The sequence below is a fragment of the Pocillopora damicornis genome, chromosome 8 (assembly GCF_964200805.1).
Source record: "Pocillopora damicornis chromosome 8, jaPocDami1.2, whole genome shotgun sequence".
In the NCBI taxonomy this organism is placed as follows: Eukaryota; Metazoa; Cnidaria; class Anthozoa; order Scleractinia; family Pocilloporidae; genus Pocillopora; species Pocillopora damicornis.
In genome coordinates, this window is record NC_142677.1 from 4180562 (window position 1) to 4201962 (window position 21401).

The 21401-nt window shown below is 38.9% G+C and overlaps 2 protein-coding genes, 2 long non-coding RNA genes and 2 pseudogenes across 6 annotated transcripts; 3 read left to right on the top strand and 3 right to left on the bottom strand.

The window, feature by feature from the left end:
- Nucleotides 1-166: 166 nt before the first annotated feature.
- LOC149041022 (uncharacterized) lies at nt 167-3012 on the bottom strand (annotated as a pseudogene). The gene is made up of 5 exons (XR_016189194.1): nt 2917-3012; nt 1769-2433; nt 1122-1205; nt 661-782; nt 167-450 (listed from the first exon to the last, which is right to left on the bottom strand). The product of XR_016189194.1 is annotated as an uncharacterized LOC149041022 (transcript).
- Nucleotides 3013-7093: 4081 nt separating this feature from the next.
- Nucleotides 7094-8534, top strand: LOC149041023 (uncharacterized). Its single transcript, XM_089214679.1, has 2 exons — nt 7094-7429; nt 7681-8534. The coding sequence occupies exons 1-2, from the start codon at nt 7094-7096 to the stop codon at nt 8443-8445; spliced, it is 1101 nt and encodes a 366-aa protein (XP_089070805.1). The 3' UTR covers nt 8446-8534.
- A 461-nt stretch (nt 8535-8995) lies between these two features.
- LOC149041024 (uncharacterized) lies at nt 8996-11216 on the bottom strand (annotated as a pseudogene). The gene is made up of 2 exons (XR_016189052.1): nt 11011-11216; nt 8996-10928 (listed from the first exon to the last, which is right to left on the bottom strand). The product of XR_016189052.1 is annotated as an uncharacterized LOC149041024 (transcript).
- A 637-nt stretch (nt 11217-11853) lies between these two features.
- Nucleotides 11854-16285, bottom strand: LOC149041025 (uncharacterized). The gene is made up of 2 exons (XR_016189095.1): nt 16154-16285; nt 11854-12337 (listed from the first exon to the last, which is right to left on the bottom strand). It is a non-coding gene; the product is annotated as an uncharacterized LOC149041025 (long non-coding RNA).
- On the top strand, nt 16276-21188 carry LOC149041026 (uncharacterized). The gene is made up of 2 exons (XR_016189086.1): nt 16276-16472; nt 20911-21188. It is a non-coding gene; the product is annotated as an uncharacterized LOC149041026 (long non-coding RNA).
- LOC149041027 (uncharacterized) lies at nt 17913-19028 on the top strand. Its single transcript, XM_089214305.1, has one exon. It carries the CDS (start codon nt 18324-18326, stop codon nt 18888-18890), a length of 567 nt encoding a protein of 188 aa, XP_089070431.1. The 5' UTR covers nt 17913-18323; the 3' UTR covers nt 18891-19028.
- Nucleotides 21189-21401: the final 213 nt, after the last annotated feature.

Consider the following 21401-nt stretch of genomic DNA (forward strand, 5'->3'; position numbering starts at 1 on the left):
AAAGCTTGAAATGTATCGACAAACTAGAGACAATTCGTTACACAGCGGCCGCCGATCTGTTCAAATTAGTCGAATTAATTAAGGCGAAAGATCTGATTCTCAACCGACGGCTTCAGCAGGCACTTGACGCTAAAACTAGCTAAAACTGTAAAACCACTAAAAACTGTTTTACTTTAACCACCGCGTTCTTTTCTACCATTTATTCCGGTTTCTAAAACTGTATAACCACTGAAAACTGTTACATTGCTACACCTTGGGACTCGAGCTGCTTACGCCGTAGCGAATTTCGATACCAAATGAATATTTTACAATAAGTCATGAAGTTCTTTTCGTTCATGTATGACAAGGATCCTTTAAGAGACTTCAAGCATGAATTGGCTTGTTCTGCTGCCTGACTGTTTAAGGTGTCCCACTGAGGATAACGGGAGAGGTTGTAAGCATCAGAGCAACCTGAAAAAGGAAAAAAAAAACAGGTTCGATTGCTTTGCATTGGTACTGACAAAGTTAAGATTAAAACATTACTTCGAATGTGCTTCAATAAATGTGCGTAATGTGCCATTAGATTAGTAGGAGGGGATAGACCCGAGAGCATAGTTAAATGAACACCGAAGATGAAAGACGGCCAAACCAAAAAAGCCAGTTTTGGGGTGATTTACGTACCTGTATGATTCCGCCAACGCAATCGATCCACAAGGAACTGAGAGTTCTTGAAAAAGACAGGATCCCGATTTAACAACACGAACGCAAATTGTAAGCGTTGTTGTAGACAATCTGGCAGGGATCTGTCGAAAAAAAGGCAGAAAAATTGTAATGAAGCTACATTTATTATGACTCGTTTAATATAAAATCACTCTGATAGAGGAAATCAAGAGAAGAAAAACTCCCAAAAAACCAGGCCCCGGTTGTCCAACGGGTGGATAACGCTATCCACAGAATTAATCAGTACTCACCTTTAAGTGTTGTGATAACATACAACGCTATCCACTAGATAGTGATTTTTCCGGTGAATAGCGTTATGCATCCTTCAAACCGGGCCCAGGTACTAAAAAGAAATTTTCTTCACACACAACGGCATCCAATCAAAGGCCACAACATACACATGCACATTAAATCGACCTTACCTCCTGAGAAACGCATTCAAAACACTGTAAATGGCATGTTGGGAGATTCATTGCAAAGCATTACACTAAATCCATAAGTTGTACCTAAAATGGAAATCAGAAGAGAAGATATAAAACCGTTTTAAACATAATCACAGCAACATGAGTGCATGAAAGCATGTTGTGTAAGAACATGTAATGAAGGCTGAAGAGAGGGTGTAACTGGGGTACATCACTAGACAATAGAAATCAACAACCTTTATTTATACAGGTCGTTATGCCATTTAGCCAATAAATTGTAAGAAAAACTTCGATTTAGTCAGTAAACAGCAAAAAACAAAACAAAACAAAACAGTTAAGTTAGTTAATTTGTGCGATTCTTTGACTTGACAGCTGCAGATGTTATGCTTCTGAAAACTAAGCGTTACAAACAGTTTCGGTCTTTCAAGAAAATGACATTTGTTGAGAAAAACCTAAGCCTGATAACTAAAACCACAGGCAGAGCGTAAACCCGGAGCTTGTCAGGATAATCTGGAATAAACAAAGGGTAACAATAGCTAGTTGGGGGTCAGAGTGAACTGAAATTTACATTCTTTAAAATCAGAAGTAATGTTGTTCGTCGTAGAAATTAATACAAATATTAATACAAACCCATAACATTATTGTACCGTGTTTACAGTGCACTAAGAAAACTCCAGGAAGTAAGGATGGGTGTCGAGTACTCCTCTTTGCGCAGATGTTTGGAGTTGTGTCATCCAGGCAATAGTCACCATGATTTCTTACCACAGGCAGGCAAGGATAGTATTCTACATCATTTGTGCGGTGTACATCCAATTGCACAGCATCTGGTATTGATCCATTTCTGCTGAACGGAGACTTTGCTTTTTCCAACAGGTCAGTAATAAATGCAGTCAAGGTCTCAAGAAGCTGATCTCCTTCCACAATGTCAAACAGGAGGGGAAAAGTTTGCAGGAGTAGAAGCATGTCTTCAGGACACTGCTCGACAGGTCCGTTGCCAATGAGTCTGCGGTAAAATGTTTCCAAGGAGTCCAATTGGGGGAGAAGTGGGGAAGCTTCCCCTAATGGATTGAAAAGTCCAGTAATAGGTGTTGGAAAAGAGACATCAGATCCACAGAACAAAATGCACCAGGAAAGAAATCTACCTTAGGCAGGTGCACAATGCTGCAACTCCAGGTGTAAAGAGGTCATTACTGTGTAATGTAACCTTGCTAACATCACGGCCTACTTGATCTACCATCTGCCTGACATGTTTTTCAGCAAGGTAAACCCTGTCACGATGCCTAGTGATGTCATAAAATATTAAATAATTAGCCTAAATGCAGATCTCTTCAAACAAAGCAAATAAAAACAGGTGATATTTAGACACATTAAAAGTCCATCTCACTGAATGTAGGAGGAACTGGAGCTGGTCTTAGTCTGGTCTCAACCCCTCAACTGATCCAGAAAAAGAAGACCTCATTCCAAGGTCTTTGCAGGGTCAATGAGACACACAAGCTTCACCACCACGACAAGGTGCCAGCCCAAGGTGAAGGATTAAAAATATTTAAAATTATTATATTAATCAGTAATCAAACTGAATCAAGTCATAGTCTTTGCATCAACAGATTAATATATTATATCATGCTCACATTCTAAAATAGAACTCCTTGAATCATACTGGGAACCAAAATAATAGAATAAATAATGCATAGTATATTTTTAAAAAAAATCATAAGCATAAATAGCAACTTATCTTCCTGTTCTCATGGTACAGTCGATGGACTCGGTGATGAATAAGTAGACTTCAGAGAAGTACAAAGCTCTTGTCTGAAGGATAGTGCTTTAGCATCACAAATGACAAAGTGCAGACTGTTATCTTTGCCAGAGATGGCACAACAAAAACCTTCTTCATAGTTTATGTCAAGAAGGTTCACGAAACTGCAGCAAGCAAAACGCCAGTGGTAGTACAATAACATCCTCTTGAAGTCCAATACATGTGCATCAGCCATGATCTCTTGCCAGACACCGTGGTATGTAAATAGAGTGCACCTAAAAAAAGAGAACATAATTTAAATATAGCTTTTTGAAAGACAATTGAATGACATACATGTACAATTTTATATCATTCTTAACCCTTTCACTCCTATAAGTGACCAAGACCGAATTTCTCCTTACAATATCAATATAATATCAAGCAGACAAGTGATGAGAATAAAGAAAAATATCAATTTGAGGATTATAAGTTGATCCAATACCAAATTCTCCGAACTAACATCACAAGAACTGTATGGCAGACAGTAAGGAGAATTACTGATGAGATCTTGGGAGTTAAAGGGTTAAGACAATGCTTTTCAGTCAATGTCACAGGCAAAACTTCAGAGATACAATAAATCAGAACCCTCAGCTCTTAATTTATTGATTATTTGTTTTTTTTCTGGTACCTGATTCTCATTGTAAACCATCATGTGCAGACAAATGAGTCTTTGATTGTTTAGTATAATTGTTGTAAATTATAATTGTTGTTATAAGTGTCTGCTGCATGTGTTCCAGAAACATTTAAATTTATCGAACAAAGTACATTATTTGGTATTCAAATGTCACAATAATGTTATTTTCAAATTCACTGTTAACTATTGGGTGGTATGTGATTACTTGAAAAAATTTCAACATTATGTAATTTTCATTAGGCCATTCTCAACACAACATCAAAGTAACATGTAATAAGTGTGTAGGCCTGTAAGACTTCAACTTTTAAACTGCAACAGAGAATTAACTTATGATACAGAATAAGATACTAAAATTACTCATAAGTGATGTGTTAGTTGCCACAGGCATGAACCATTTCATATTGTATTCAGAACATTTACGCTTTGAGAATATATAAATTTAAGTTATATTATGATTGTAAATAGGGAGCTTAAGCACAGACAAATAGTTTGATCCATGGACAACAACTGGAAGGTGAATGTTGTTATTTTTGATGCACTGATAACTTCACCCCAAATTTAAAAACTCCAGTTTTAGAATGTGAAACAAAAGATTACGAATGAAAATTTGGTAATAATTATATAACAAAGAGGAGAACATTTCTGATTTCTGGTTGCCATCCATGGCTGAGAAATATCTGTGCTAGAGCTATACAAAAACCTTGTGTTGGTTTTTAGCAGTACACCTGTATTCACCTTGAGCTGAGGCAAAATAATAACATAATTTATTTGGCTTGCTGTCAGCTCCCAATGGATGCCTCATGCCAGGCTGTTGACAGCTATCATCCAATCAACTGGTTTAAAATCTGAATGAAATTTTCACATTACCTGGACAACCTTCCCTGTATGGTTTTCATTTTTCAGCCATTTCTATCCCATTCATGACAGTGAACACAACTTGAACACTTTAAGAGATCAGATAATTAACACAGGGAATTTCTTACCTTCACATTGCCATGTCTGCTTTTTCAAAAAGCACAAAGCTTGTGTAGTCTGACTTATGCACTGCCATGAACACTTTGGGCAGGAGGGAGACAAGTTGGGAGTAGGCAGCACCAAATCAGTGGTTGAAATTTGGCCACAAAGAACATCTTCCAGAGAGGAGAATACTTTTTTTGTGTTGTTGATAGATGGAATGGTATTTCTGTTACAAGATACTGATCTTATTTTCCACTCTTTTCAGCAGCCACCACTTTTCCAAGTGATGGCTGCTGCAACTGATTCAGTAGACTCTCGAAAATATTTCTCGGTAAAAAAATCAATCAGAAAATCAGGCATTTCGTGTTCCGTTGTTTGCTCAGATTCTGCTACTTTTGTTACATGCTCACAGTTGTGACACTGGTGATCACAGAAAAAGCAAGTGATAAGTACACCATGGAGGCCAACTATTCCATGCTGTTTATTTCCATGTACAAAAATGGTAAAATTATTCCCATTCAAAGGCAATAAGTCATGATGTTCCTCCTGAGATAGAAAAACAGCAAGAACAACAAGTAAGTAGACTGTGGAAATGCTACAATCATTTCAGATAGTCTTTACTTAAATAACAGATACAAATGGAAAAATATGATGTTTACAACTACTTACAGCAAATAATGCACTTGTCATTTCTCCAAGAATATGATAAACTAAGATTTATAAATAGCTGTACTCTGAGGGGGGCCTAGCTGTTTAAATACATAAATTATGCTCTAACATTATTTAACTTAAACCAAAATAATTAGGATGAGTTAAAAATAACCAGAAAGTGTTGACAAAAGCAAGATTAATGTTAGTAATAATTCCAAAATTTTAACGTTCTAAAGCAAAAAATGCATTCATCTTACTTGGTAAGTGTGATCATGAGAATATGTGTCTCTGGCAAGTGAAGGGGTGACGTTGTTTTCCCTTTCAAAGCTTTCCATCAACTTTTCAGTGGCTTCAAAATGGATACAATTCCCATAAACAGAACTAGCTGAAATTAAACCTGTGAGAAACATTTAATAAACAATACTTATTATTACATATAATTTATTACTCAATTTAATCCTGAAATGCAAAATAGAAAATTATGGCACAGGGGCCTGGGACACAGTCAAAGACACAGGGGTCAGATTCAAAACAAAATAGCTAAATGAAGACAGCTTATAATCCTGTTAATAGTAATTGGGGCCTTTCATTTCACAACTCAGGTTGGTAGAATTCAATAGAAAAAACATTTGACTAGCACATGAGGGTGCTTAAAGGAGGCTGGAGAAATAATTGGTAACAATAAAAAGAGAAGCTTTAAGAAAGAGGATGGGAACTGCAGTTGCCTCTTAATGTATAAGCAGAAATAAATGGCACTTAATGAATGTGCACATGAGATACAGTTATACAATTTATTGGAACATTTTTATAAATTATTTATCTCAGTTTATATGCTTGTACTAACTAAATCCTCGTTGGAAAAGAGGAGGTATTAATTATATAAGCTTCAGCCCAATATAAAGGAAAATAACGAGGAATAAAAAAATTAATACTGTCATTGTGTGTGATTCATCACATCTCATGAACAAAACAGTTTCCCATATATATGTGGAAAAAAAAAACAGTCTGTCGAATAAAAAATATCTTGGTTACTACAGACATCAGTTTTCCTTGACTTTTTTGAAACATGCCAACTACCCATGACTCAAAATAAAATTCCATGACTTCTTTCCTGATCTTTTCCTGACATGTGGCACACCCGAATATAATTTATAGAGTACATGCTAGAAGAACTTAAGCTTAAAATGACTGTAAAAAACAGAATCGAAAATATTTTTAATAGATGCAAAATTAAGACTTACCAGCAAGGCATGTAAAATTGGTCTAGGTTGCAACGCCTGATGAGAAGGATTTTCGAAATCACCTTGACCAGTCGAGGTGGTGAACGTAGTACTCAAATCAGATGTCTTCTTCGATCCCCTACGTCTAATCTTCTTTGGAAAAAACTGCGAAAAATTGCACCGGCCTCTTCTTTTATTCCTCTCGCTTAATTTATTTTCGTGAACGGCGGGAAATATTCGAAAAGGTGGTGTTATTCATCCGCCATTTTGTGCAATGCGGCTACCTGTATGTGTATGTATCACGGAGTGTACCAACAACTGGCGGTTATTTTCGTGGTCACGAGAAGGATTCACAATACTCCTAATTCCAAAATGGCGGCGGCCGATGAGAGTCTGGATCGAATAGCATGAAAACGAGGCATCGAGGGCCTAGTCTCGTGTTTACGTATGTAAATTAATGGCAAAGAAAAAGCGCATCATGCCGCAAAATTGCTGTGTCCCTGGCTGCACTAAGAAAGTTTACGAAGAAGATGGTATTAAGATCTCTTACCACAAGTTTCCTGAAAATAGAGATTTATTTATGAAGTGGATCGTTGCCATTTGAAGAGATGAGGGTAAAGATTTCAAGGTGACAGAACACACGAGAGTTTGCTCGCGACATTTCAAATCGTCAGATTATCTACCGTCACTCACAGGCCGTAAAAAGAGTTTGAAATCCATGGCAGTCCCATCTTTGTTTCCTTGGAAGCAGGGTTCGCCGATCAAGCGAAAATCACCGAGGAAAAGAACTCTGATTTTAAAAAAAACCGCGATAAAATCACAGGAGACGACAATTGCGCCAGCACGAGTCGACAACTGTTCCACGTGCGATCTAGTGACATTTCAAGAATCTCGCGCTTCCTCCCCGTCAACACTAGCAGATTCGGCAAGCACCACAGTAGAAGAACCAGCTGAGGATCTGGAAGCTCTTATTTGCGAACTTAAACTTGAAAATGAACGGCTTGTCGGGGAAATCCGTAAAATCACTATTTCAAATAACAATTTCCAGTCGGAAGTAGAGGAACTTAAACGCCGGAACGATTCCTTGCAGTCAAGAGTGTTCTGCATTAAGAAATTTTTGCCCTCGGAGAAGGATGTCGCTTTTTATACGGGGTTCCCAAACAAAAATGTCTTAGAAAGTGTTTTCGCGTTTTTAGATCCTGGTAAGAAAGGGGAAAATATAAATTACTGGCACTCGGATTCACCATGTGATGTCCCCTCCCCACCCTGTCAGAGGGATGAGGAAGATATTCCCAAGCAGGGTAGGCCACGCCGCGCCAATTGAGCCCAAAGGAAGAATTCTTTTTGACCCTTTGCAGACTAAGGCAGGGGTTCAAGGAGGAGCATTTAAGCCACTTGTATGGAGTCTCACAGACAACAGTAAGCAGAATAATAATTTCATGGATAAATTTTATGTTCTTAAAATTCAGTGTAATTCCAGTGTGGCCATCAAGAGCAAAAGTGGATTTGTGCATGCCTGCTGACTTTAAAGACAAATACCCCTCAACTAGGGTCGTTATTGACTGTACTGAGGTACGATGCCAGATGCCCAAGAGTCTACGCCTTAACAGTGAACTTTTCAGTTCTTACAAAAACCACACAACTCTTAAAGGTTTGATTGGCATCTCACCAGGAGGTGCTATTACCGGTACCTTCATCAGCCAGCTATACACTGGTCATATTTCTGACAGGGAAATTGTTACAAGATCAGGATTTCTGAATCTGCCTTTTAATAGGGGAGATTCTGTCATGGCCGATAAAGGCTTTACTATTCAGGACCTTCTACCCCTTGGAGTGTCCCTAAATATTCCACCTTTTTTGGGAAGCAAGGGTCAAATGAGCGCAGCAGAAGTTGTTGAGACACAGTCGATCGCTTCTGTTCGGATTCATGTTGAAAGGGCAATAAATAAAATTAAAAATTTTCATATATGGGATAGTGAAGTACCGTTCACCCTGTTTGGGGTTGTAAACCAAATGTGGGCGGTATGTGCCATGCTATGCAATTTTCAGAACAGTATCATAAGTGCATAACTTGTTTTGATAGCAAAATATTTGTTTGAGGGAAAACTGAAAAAGGCCCTGGTGTTGAAATCTCTTGGCAAATGATTTTTTTAATTCAATTCTTATCCTTTTAGTTTTTATTTTGTATGTAAAATTTTCAAGAAGTAAGTTGTAAAATAACTTTTTGGGCTAATTAACAGCACGATGTTTGTTGAAATTGTGCATTGCCACGTGATGTAGACACCGTAGAGACTTACGCTATGATTACAAAATTGCAATCCAATATATAGTAATTTTGCAAATATTTTTCTATTCAATAGTCTCAACTGACGCTGAAATATTTGCCAGTATTTTTTATTATTACAATAAATTATGATAAAAGGCCAGTTGTCTTTGTCAGGGTATTTGGTTTCTATAAAAAAAAAAAGAAAAAGAAAAAAAACTACAGTTGGCTCCCGATTACTTGAAGCCTCAGGGAAATAGCAATGATTTGAGTTATCGAGGGTAAAAATCATATAGAAAATGACCTGAAGGAAAATGTAAATTACTTCGAGTTAGCGGTAAGTTAGAGAGGGTTCGTCAATTATCTGAGTCAAATGTAGTCTTGATTTCTTTACACATTTATGATCACGACTAACTTCATATGAATAGATCATGAGTATTCATTAGACAATAAAATTTGTAACATACTGCTTTGTATTTTTTGGCTATGTTTTACAGAGCAGCAACTGGAAGAAAGTGCTTGAAATAATAGTCACATAGTTTTTTTACATAAGTTGTTCCAGTGGTCCTGATCAAACTTGATCCTCTCCACACTTAGTCCTTTACTAGTGTAAACAATAAAGTCACACCATGGTACCCCTGATAGGCCCATAAGTCCTTGCACCTGATCGTAGTAAACATGGCTTCTTTTTAAAGATGGCTTCCCATTTTTGTTTTCCATAAAGAAGCCAGGGTCATCACAAGCCTCGAGGGGAGTCACATGGAATTTCGACGATGGGCATTTTACCTCACCAAGCCCAAACCTGTCTTTGCAGCTCAAGTCAATGATTTTGGCATCTGGGGAACATCCTAAAATTGGAACCTTCGGAGAAACAAACAGTCCACTCTTTAACACTTTTACAGGTTTTCCCATTTTCCTCATATGTTTCTCATATTCCTTCAGTGCCACCGGCTCATACTTTTTGCCATGTTCTACAGCAGCTGAAGAAAATGTCTTCTGTGCTAAAAGATCTTCCACAAATTTGGTGTGGTTCCTCTGTCTTCGAGAAATTTTTCCAAAATTAGAGGCAGTGAATCTCAATTTTCTTTCTCGCATCCATTCCTCACAACTTGCTTGCTCTCTGGTTTTCTCTTCCATTTTGTTTGCCTCTATAACACCAACAGTCAAGCTCTTCAGCAGTTCCATTTCTTTAACAGTGAGGTTGTCAGGGGTCTGAAATGATCCGCAGAAATCATCCAATGGGAACGAAGGGTAGGCCGGGAATTCATTTGCTGTGCAGTGTTCTGTACAGTCAAATCCATCAAACAAGGTTACAAATGTGAAGTTCAATTCAGTAAAGGAAAGCTGATACGATCCAAATGACCCAACTGGGCATTGCCCAAAACGAGTGTCAACAACAGGTGATGTATCAATACTCGAGGGATCAACCACTTGAGTTATGCCAAACGTTGAGCTATGCAGCTCAAGAGAATGTAGTAATTGTTCAAGCTTCCTCTTCTGATCACTTTCTCCCTTTCTTGCTTCTGTCAGAAGACAAGTTACTCCTGTTTTTTTGGCACGTTCAGCATTATTTGCAGGATTTGAAACAACCACATCCATGACAGGCTGGGAGCAGATACCTTCTAGTCTTGATTTGTACCAATTTTGCAAAGCTGATGTGCATGCACTGGTTGGATTTTCATCCTCCTCATCCTTCAAATCTCGCACATCTTTGCAATTATAAATAGTGTATTTGCAAACTTTTATCATTAAAGCCAGAATGTGATTGCAAAAACCAGATTTACCTGCAGCACAACTTGGCCCACAGTAGGCATACTCCACATTTCCTGTCACCATACAGAGTGCTAGTTTTAAGTTGTGCGGTGCTTCATTGACCTTGAAACTATGAAAACACTTAGCACGGAAGTAAAAATACCTCTGATCAGAGTGCGTTTGTATTTCATGCAAATACTCATCAGCCAGAAACTGCTTGGCTTTTTGTAATCCTGTGGGCAGCGAATGATGCTCACCATGTCGATGCTTTTTTCCAGAATCACTTATATGTTTCTCTAATTCTGCACGAGTAAACATCGGGCCTTTGGCAAGGGATGTACCCCATCCGTTCGCAGGAAAAGCGATGTTCTTTGTGTTGTCCGGGTCCGGCGGAGTCGACAAGTCGGAATCGGCGGATTCGGCTCTTTGGTCCTCAGTACAGACTCTGTTACGATTCTGTTTACGCCTTGTGTAGATAAAGTTTTCATCCGGATCCACAAGGAGATGAGCAACATTTGCTTGGAGGTAGTCGTTGACTCTGTAAAGGAATGAATCCAGTAAGATTCAAGGCCATAGCAACCACAGCAATGATTTGAAGTCAACATAGACACATATCTTACCGCTTGCAAAGTTGCGCTTTGGTCGATAATCCTTTACAGCTATCCCCGCGACATTTCAACCAAAACTTCAGCTCAGAATTTTTTAAACGATTCGGATCTCTTCCGTTTAATGAACTTCCCGGAATATCGTCTTCAGTTAAAAACGGAGGACCGTACACAAGAGTGTTCGCAAGAGACGCCATCTTCTGTTGTCTTTGGCGTTGGCCCTCGATGCCTCGCTTTCGTGTCAACTCGGCCCAGACCATCCGCGGTGGCCGCCATTTTGGAATTAAGCGTATAGCAGAACATGTGTTAAGTACACTCGACATCATAACGTAGCGCACGTGCGTACGGCCTTCTTAGCTATTAGGCACAGGCAGGAGCCCTGACACAGGCTAATAGGCACCAAAACATACAGATCTTAGTTGCAAAATCGCTGTTGAATCGTACACGATAAAAAAATGCCTTTCTTTAAGGCAAAAAAAAGGCTGTACATGCATGTATTATATGTTTGTATATTTCTTTATAAGCGTGACGCTTATAAATAAAGCTCTGAAAATTGCATACCCAAATTACCTTTCGGTCTAACTATCTCAATTAAATTATATTATATATATTTGTGTTATTTTTTTTTTTTTAGCCTTCATGGACAGTTTGAAGCGTCTTTTTACAAATTTATTCTTGGCCGGAGACGGTTTATGTTTGATATTACAAGACCATGAATACGATGGTCACGTAGTCAAAGCTGCGGATAAAAACTTTTTACACCCAAACATTACTATGTATATTCTCCCAACTGTTCTCCATACATGTCCTAAGGTGCTGACAAGGAGAATTTTGTTCATCAATCAAGAGCTGCATAAGTTGGTGATCATTTCCTTTATTCTTGAGACCTAAATGTGTGATTAACGAGTGATATTGTAAGGAGAAATTAGATGCTGGTCACTCTTAGGGGTTAAAGAGTTAAGGGAATCTTAGTGTCCATGAGTTTGGGGATTCCCCTCATCTCTTTTGGAAACATGCCTTCCAAACATTTATTTCCATCCATTGTCATTTTGTTGTCTGCCAGTCTGACTTGCAAGGCAAAGAGCTTGGCTCAGGTTTTTTTTCAGCATCATTTTCTTCTCTTTTGGTGAAGAAGCCAATTCAATCCCACATAAACCAAAAATAAAAATGTGTGAGGATGTAGTTGACATAAAATAAGTATTTTATAGGAAGAAAGAAGATGGCAAGTAGAACGAAACACCAAAACTCTTTGTTCCTTTTAACTTTCACTTGATTTCTCCCCCTGCTTCAGTTCCTGCCTTGCAGTTGTGTTCTCAGGAGTTGTGTCATTAGCTCTTGCAGGCTGCCAATATGGACAGAAAAATAGAAGTCAAATGAACCTTCATTGCCCTGGAACTGCCTGCATTGAATATGATCACGATAACAGGGTGCTTGTATTAATGAATAGAATCACCTAAGGTTGTGATATGGATACTGATTGTAAGTTTTATGCGCTTAATTGACACCATGAAAAGTTCTTTATAATTAAAACTTGTCTTGCATATATAGCCATAGTCAAATGGGCAGAATTCAGATAATTCCTTATGACTGAAAGACGTCACAAGACAGAGATATGGTAAGGGAATTTCATAATGTACCCATTCCACTGGTCACATGGGTTAAAATTAGAATCTATAGAAAACAACTCCTATGGAATCTAACAACTTGCTATTGGTTCTAATAAAAAGGTAGGCTGATTGACATTGGTTTCAAAACTAACCAAAAGACCAGGTCAACCCCTAAAGTCCCACTAGTGACCAAGACAGAATTTCTCCTTACTTTATCAGTACAATATCAAGCAGACAAGTAAAGAGAATAAAGGAAACATCAATGAGGGGATTATCAGTTGATCCAATTCCAAATTCTCCAAACTAACATTGTATGAATTGTATGACAGACAGTAAGGAGAATTACTAATGAGATCTTGGGAGTCTAAGGGTTAAATAAAACTGACTGTGACATTTATTGGGTGTTGTGACATGGTTTTACTCAATCAAGAAATTATCTTGCTTAGCCAGGACTTCCCAGTGTTTCTAAGTAACCAGAATAAAGAGAAAAGTGCTTTGTCCTGATGGTAAAGCACCTTGCCCTGGTTGTTGAAAGGCTGAATGGTGCTATCCACTGAATAAATCTCTATCTGATGGATAACGCTATATGCTTTGTAACACCTATCCACTGGATAGGGATTTCTACTTTTTTCTTAGAGGTCACGGAAACGAATCCTGCAATCTGATTGGTTCTTAGTACAGTCTATATTTTCTTATATCTGCCCACGGGCAACGGTAACACTTTCATAAGTCACCGAGTACATCCCTACACCAGTGACTAAATGTAGGAATGGCTCCAACCTGTAATTCGATGATAAAAATAATAAAAGTTAATAAGTTATATCTTAACTCCTTGCTCGTGAGTATTGTTTACCCGTGTGTCTTGAAGCAGAACAATGAAATATCAATGCAAGTGAAAACACCGATGTATCAAACAAGAACTGGTTACTAACATAACGAAGGGATTGCAGAGCCTTTCTTGTCCAATGAGGTAGTTTAGCGTTACTCTGACGATGACAGAATTATTCACTGACTAGCTCCGCTGACTAAGCTCATTTAGCCAGTTCAGGCAGACGATCAGAGACTGGAGCCATTCCTGTATTGACAGGAATATTCCTGACAGGAATAGCTCCTACTCATGCGTTCATTATTTTATTTTTTATTGTTTTTGCTATTCCTTTTGGCTAAATAATTTATACACTGAGATAAAAACTGAAAGAGTGTTTTACTACGTTCTTCCTATATTGAACTCTACAATGCTTTTCAATAAAGCCCTCTTTTATTAATGCCGGGCCATGTACTTCTTCAGTAATATTTATTATATGATCAGTACGACCCCCCCCCCCCCCGGGCGCTTTTATCAAAACAATTATAAGTAAATCCCCATGTAAGGGTCTGCGAAATGCGAAAGTAGAGAGAAAAAGACAGTGTGACACTCATATAATAAAATTCTTAATGATTGAGTAAGGTCGTGAACAGATGTTTGAATGTGGGTAGGTTCTTGAAGACAACCCTAGTCAGTTCCCACGCCCAGAAAATAGCTCCATGGATCCTGACTACCGGGAAGCATCTAGTGATACTGCATACCACAACAGCGCCAGCGAGATAAACCTCTACGAGACTGTCTTAATAAAGGAATTGTGGGCGAGAATGGGGAAAGAACCATAGAGAGGACAAAACAATCCCTTAAGGCGAAATTGCTCAAAATGATCTATGATGTTGAAGTCTGTGAAGATAAGGATGCGCTGAAACAGTTAGAGAAAAGTGTCAATTCCTCTTAAAGTTTGTTCACTTCGATGGTGCTGCACAAACATACGACAAGTACACTGTCGGCTGCTATACCTAAAGGGAATGCACCTGAATCAAAAAACTGAGGTCCAGAAACATTTCTTTTCCACCAAACGAAAGACACAGAAGAGAAATATCAGGTTGGAAAAACCAAACAAGAAGAGAAGATGGAGATGATTGAGAATTGTTATAATAATGAGCAATAAGAGCAGAACAACAGCAAAGTACCTGTAGACTTCACATCTGGCAAAACGATGGCGCACAAGGCATGTTGTGTTTCATTGTTTGAAATTTTTTCTCCCTTACCTATCACACCTGTCTCACCTCACCATCCGTTTATTTCTCTTGTAGGATTGCAAGAAATGTTTTACTGGTTTACTAAGGAAAAACATTACTCCATTGAAGACCATTAAACTGTCTGTTTCTGACGTATTGGATACAAACGAGGCATCTTTGATACCTGGAGAGGCAGTAGAAGCTAACTTAGCAGATTTGAAGAGGTTTATTACAGATGGTGCCTGGAAAGCAGTTTGCAAATTAGGTTAGGATGGCTCGTGTACTTTACAGGAAACGTGGTCTATGTTACAGTACTAATTCTTTCTTAAATTTACGTGGTGTAAATACCTTGTCTAGAACAGTAGTAATATAATAGCAAACGAGATGTATACGTTCCAAAACAGGGTCATGTGATGAACAGTCTTCATTAGTTTCGAACAAGTTTCCTAAAATCATTTTACTCTTTCTGGTTTTAGCCGAAAACTGTCAGAAGAGTGATTGTGCCATCACTACGCAAAAAAAAAAAAGAATTAAAAGCACCAGTCAGAGCCATTCCTGTCAGCGATGCAATGTAGGAATAGCTCCAGTCTCTGATCGTCCTCCAAAACTGACTAAATGAATTTAGTTAGCGCAGTTAGTCAGCAGATGACTTAAACATCGCCGGAACATCGTTGGAAGACCCCGCTGAATGAGAAAGAAAGGCTCTGCCTTCCTTTCGTTATGAAAGTAACCATTTCTTGTTTGACACATCGGTGTTTTCACTCGCAGTGTTATTTCGAATTGTTCCGCTTCGAGACACATGGTTAAACAATATTCATGAGCAAGGTGTTAAGACATAACTTATTAACTTTTACTATTTTTATCATCCAATTACATGTCGGAGCCATTCCTGTATTTAGTCGCTAGTCATCCCTACCTTCGCAGCCATTTTTCATAAAAATATCTTGTTTTTCCGGCTGGGCAGTATTTTTAAGCAAAGACGTTGGTCACTACCTCCAACCGATAAATAACTTATTGATCCTCTCTTTTCTCTCTCTCAAATCACTTTGGTGAACAGAAAAATATTGGTTTCGAAATGAATTCGTATGAGAAAAATTGTCATTAAATTGGTTGACAAGCAGCTTAAAACCCGCCTGTAAATAATTTGAATCCTTCACAGAAAGTACCCAGAAAGTTAAAACGTGAGGAATTTGGTTACAATTGAATTAATCGATGGAACTTTCATTGATTTAATATCTGAACTCTCTCACAATTTGTTCGTAGTTAAAAGGCGAGCGAAGTTTTAAGTTCTACTACAAAGACCCTTTTGCTGAGTCTTTCCAGTCCGTTCAGTTTAGAAATTTGGGAATTCAACAAGAAAAAGCTGCATTAAATCCCCTTGTGCCTAATTGAAGTGTCCCATTCGAATATGGTTTTTGTGGAGAAAAGACCAGATTTACACATGCCAATGCAGTAAACAAACGAGCAAACTCTCACAACTTCAAAATCAAATATTTGAATTTACTTACAGTTACTTTCCTTGCCATTTACTTATTGAACGGAGGTAAATCTTCGTGTTAGTTTCGAAACACTTAGTTAATTACACCTTATTATAGCTTTGTTCTGGTTCATTTCTAAGTCTTTCGGTAGTTAATGATTATTACAGTAAGTTTGTTATCTCCGATCAAATTTCCACTTAAGTGCACGTGTAAAGATTCTATTTCAATCGTCGCTTTTAGTCATCGCTGCTAAATCATCACTGCTAAATCGTCGCTGCTATATAATGGCTACAAGCTATTTGCTACCGTTCGCTACAAGCTATTTACTGCCGTTAGGAGCCAGACCAAAGTAAGTTTTAATTTCTTTTACATTTACGTTATTTACCTTTTGTATGTATTATTGGTATAGTTTTCGTATTCTGTTTTCCGTGCAATCGCTTCATTTCTAGTTAGGTTAATGTTACATTTAGCAACGCATTTTTCTTAGTTTCTGTTGTAATTTCCTTTAGTTCGAACCACACGCACGCAACCTCAACCGCTACTCTCATCAAGCAAATTTCGTCTTAGCGCTAGCATCTAAAAACAATAAAGATCACTGTGTGCGTTCGAATTGTCCGCTCGATGTTTTGGGTTACCTTTTGAGGTTACATTCGTTCGAGTTTGGCAAATCTCCAGTTATTCTTACATCTACCACGTTTGGTTCGAGTTTTTAAGCGAAGTTATTGAAGAAATAGCCATTTGTTGCATCAAACCTTCGACCCCTAAGTTCTCCTAGTTCTAAGTTCCCCTAGTTCTCCCTCCTCCGCTTCTTTTAAAAGAAAGCTTAAGGAATTTCTTCTCTCTAAGTATTAGCTTCTGTAAGGCAGTAATTCTTAACTAACTTACTTAATATGTGTGTGCGTGTGTGTGTGTGTGTGTACGTGTGCGCGGTCAAAGTTAATTACCATAAGTCCATATTGTAATTCTAATATAAGATTAGTTATTTTAAGTGAGAAAACCTGACTTGTTATAAGCCTCGTGGTTTCTTTCAGGTTTTCTCGCCATTTATTTTCTGTCATCAATTTTCTTCATTTTTTTTTTCCATGTGTAAATGTCGTATATGGCAAATAAATATTGTATTGTATTGTATAACCCCGCTTTCACGTGTGGAAATTCACTACGTGACAAACGGCAAGATATGTAACAAACGACCACGTCCTCAGGAAATCGATTTAAAACATGTCGAAGGAAAGCGAAGTCGAATAAATAAATCCACGCATTGGAGAATGAAATCCCACCCTCGACTGGGACGGAATCAACTCAGAAAGTTTTGATAGATTAAAGAGAACTAGAGGCGCAAAGAAAGGTATCGTTACGAAAGCACAAAATGAAATACGCGAACTTATGTAAGATTTCGGAAACATTGAATTAGTCAAAAGAAAGGTGCAGATTCTGCAAGAATTCGAGGGCGCCTACGCCGCTTATCACGAGCAGCTAAAAAAAGGAACGCGATATCGATGAGTCGAACGCCTACTTTATCGAAGTATAAAAGCGCGGAATAGAGGATATCACAGGAGATGTAACTGGGTAGTGTCATCGGAACACGTCAAGGACTTCGATAGATTATTATCGCCAGCACGTGCCATTACGGCGGGGCCGGATACCGAGATAAATCCCGACGATTCAGCGAGTAATAATGTACCTTCTCGAGCGTCCCACCTCATGGGGCTCCAAAATCTCTCGTTGTTCCAAGTCAAGTTCCGCGGCGAGCTCTCGCGCCCCTTCAGCATCAGCTGCAAAAAAAAAGGCCAATCTACGAAGCTATGAGGCAATTCAGAAGGAGGAGCTAGCACCACAACTTATGAAGAAAGCTCTCTAGCTACAAACAGAAATCGCAAAGGCACAAGCAGAAGAACTCGTTTACGGCGCAGCTGAAGCGTCTTATGTCGAAAATTCTGCCTCACTTTTCAGACAGGAAGATAAATCTGTGGCACTCCCACCTCCTCAAGAATTCACCGCAAAACAGTAGCCAATACCTCCGAATGAGCTACCTTTAGTTCAAAGAGAATCTCGACCTCAGCATGACCAAGAGGAACCAAAAGCAGAACGCGTAGAGAGAGAAGCTCTGAATCCTAACGCGAAGAGCTGGGTCCCGTTCCACGATGGAGAAATTGATCGTAAGCCACGCTTGAAATCGCTCGACGCCCTCAAGGCTGAAGACATGAACGATGTCAAACTGGTTCTCCGCGACCTTACCGCGACTGACGGATTGGCCTGTACCATGCTGGAAGCGCAATACCAGCAAAATCAGCGAATTCAGGAGCTCATTCAGCAACAACAGCATAGTACACTTGCCCTCACTTTACCGGAGTCAGAAGTGCCAACCTTTAGTGGCAACCCTATTGAGTATTGGTCCTTTGGACAAGCATTCGAGAACCTAATCGAGAGTAGAACGACCAGTAACAGTGCTCGCCTGTATTACTTAGTACAATACACCTCAGGCGAAGTGCGTGAGTTGATGAGGAGTTGTCTAGCTATGAAACCCGAAGACGGATATCAAGAGGCGCGCACTTTGCTGAAGGACAGATATGGCCAAAGTTATCGCATAGCGACCGCGTACGTTGAAAGGCTCACCAATGGACCGCCCATCAAAGCCGAAGATAGCGTCGCATTACGTCGATTCTCAGTTCTTCTAACTGGATGGACGAACACCGTTGGTGACACTGGATATCTCAGCAAAGCCGAGAACCCGGAAACACTAAGAATGATCGTCAAGATACTGCCCTAAGGCCTAAAGTTGAAATTGCGTGATATTGCAGGAGGCATCACCGAAATTCAGAAGAGAGAGACTTGAACGACTTCGTTAAGGCCAAAGCGAGAGTAGCCACGCACGCTATATTTGATAACGTATCGAGTCATCCTCCGACGCCACCATCAGCTATGAAAGAGAAGAAGAAGCCTTCCCCTTTGCGACCTGCGTCACCGTACGGAACGAAGCCCGCACCGATCAAGTGAACAAAGAAGCTAGCAAAAGACGCATCCAAATCATATGTCTGCTTTGTAATTCTAATCATTGGCTCTTACAATGCGTCAATTTCAAGGCTAAATCCCTCGATGAGAGCCCCAAGTTCGTACACTCCAAAGACCTCTACATTAATTGTCTTGTTCATAGCCATGCTGTTAGTTCCTGCCCCAAGGAGAGTTTTTGTCGAGTAACCGGATGTAAGGAAATTCATTCGAGCTACCTTCATCCCTGCGATGCACCTGCGATGCACCTGCTGTGACTGGACGCGATTCTGCACATGCAGTGACTAACCTCTCAAGTCAACCCAGCAACCAAGCGTTGAATGGCTATGTTAAGGGAAAAGGTGATAGTCGCTGCGGCGAAAATGACGGCAAACTTGCGTCCTCAGCCGGATTAGCACTACTGCTTCTTAAGGTTAAAGCACCAGGTCTCGACAAGATCGTGGAAACCTACGTATTTTTGGATAATGGTTCCAATACTTCTTTCTGTTCAGAGGGACTCATTGAAGAGCTTGGCATTAATGGACGAGAAACAGCATTGTCACTGACAACCATGGAAAGCAAAAACACCGGCATCAAATGCTTAGCAGTTGACCCTGACATTTAGTTTTTAGGCCGAAGCGTTTCAACCTTGTTTTATGTTTTTAGTTAAAGGCAATCAGCTGGTTCCGCCTTTAAAGGGGCCGGAATGTTAGTTACGAAACGCTTAGTTGATATACACTTTATTATAATTTTTTTCCGGTTCATTTTTATCAACAAGTCTTTCGTTAGTTAATGATTATTACAGCAAGTTTGTTATCTCTGATCAAATTTTTATTTAAGCCGGTGCACGTGTTAAGATTCTATTTCATCGTCGTTATTAGTCATCGCTGCTAAATCATCACTGCTAAATCGTCGCTGCTAGATAATCGCTACAAACTATTTGCTACCGTTCGCTGCAAGCTATTTACTTTCGTTAGTAGCTAGACCAAAGTAAGTTTTAATTTCTTTTACATTTACGTTGTTCACCTTTTGCATGTATTATTGGTATAAGTTTGGTATTCTGTTTACCGTGCAATCGCTTCACTTTTAGTTAGGTTAATGTTACATTTCGCAACGCATTTTTCTTAGATTAGTTCTGTTGTATTTTCTCTTAGTTCGAACCACACGCACGCAACCTCAACCGCGACTCTCATCAAGCAAATTTCGTCTTAGCGCTATCATCTGAAAACAATAAAGATCACTGTCTGCGTTCGAATTGACCGCTCGTTCTCTTAGGTAATCTTTCGAGGTTACACTTCGCACACTAATTCATCGTCGTTGAGTGCGAATAATACTTTCCGTTTGCTTTTAAAGTAAACAATGTCGCGACAGTCCTTGCCAAACTAGTTCCGTTGTTTTTTCCAAAGTGTACCTGCGTTTTTCTTTCTTACGCGCTCTCTAATTGGCAAGTGTCAGAGTGTGACAGATACTTGTAAAAATAATGTTTCAAAGTTGTTGAAAACCTTTTAAGTCACCTTTATCAGTACGCAAATGAAAATGTTTCGATGAAGCCTCTCTCTTTAGTCTGCATCACCTCTATTTTAACTACCATTTACTTGCTTAAAAATTATTCAGTTTATGGTTACGAGCAGCCCCTTCATATTAAAGTAAAAAATATTAGAGGAAGCTACAATCATGTGGAAACATCCAAACAAATATATTCATTGTGATAGAAGCAGTGATAAGCTGGTGTGAACAAAAACAACCCTATCAATGGATATCAAGCCCTTCATCCTAATAAGGCATTTTTCTCTTGTTTACAGGGAATATTCCAGTGTCCAAGAGGTAACTTTACCTTCCAATCCAATTTTTCTCTTGTTTACAGGGAATATTCCAGTGTCAAAGAGGCAACTTTACCTTCCAATTCCTTCCATGGTACCCATAAATGAGAGTTAGTTTCACTCAAGCTATAATGAATAACACTTTGGATAAACTTTTCACTTTTTATGGAGATGCTAAGGGTGTAAAAGAGCCATGGGTATTTAAATCCCTTTAACCCTATAACTCTCATGAGTGACCAAGACAGAATTTCTCCTTACAATATCAATACAATATCAAGCAGAAGAGTGATGGGAATAAAGAATAGTATCAACTGGAGGATCATTACTTGATCCAATACCAAATTCTCCAAAATCATATTACAATAATTGTATGGCAGACAGTAAGGAGAATTGCTAATGAGATCTTGGGAGTGAAGAGTTAATAGTTATGATTTCATGTCAGGAAACACTTGATCTTAAAAACTGTTGGTGTA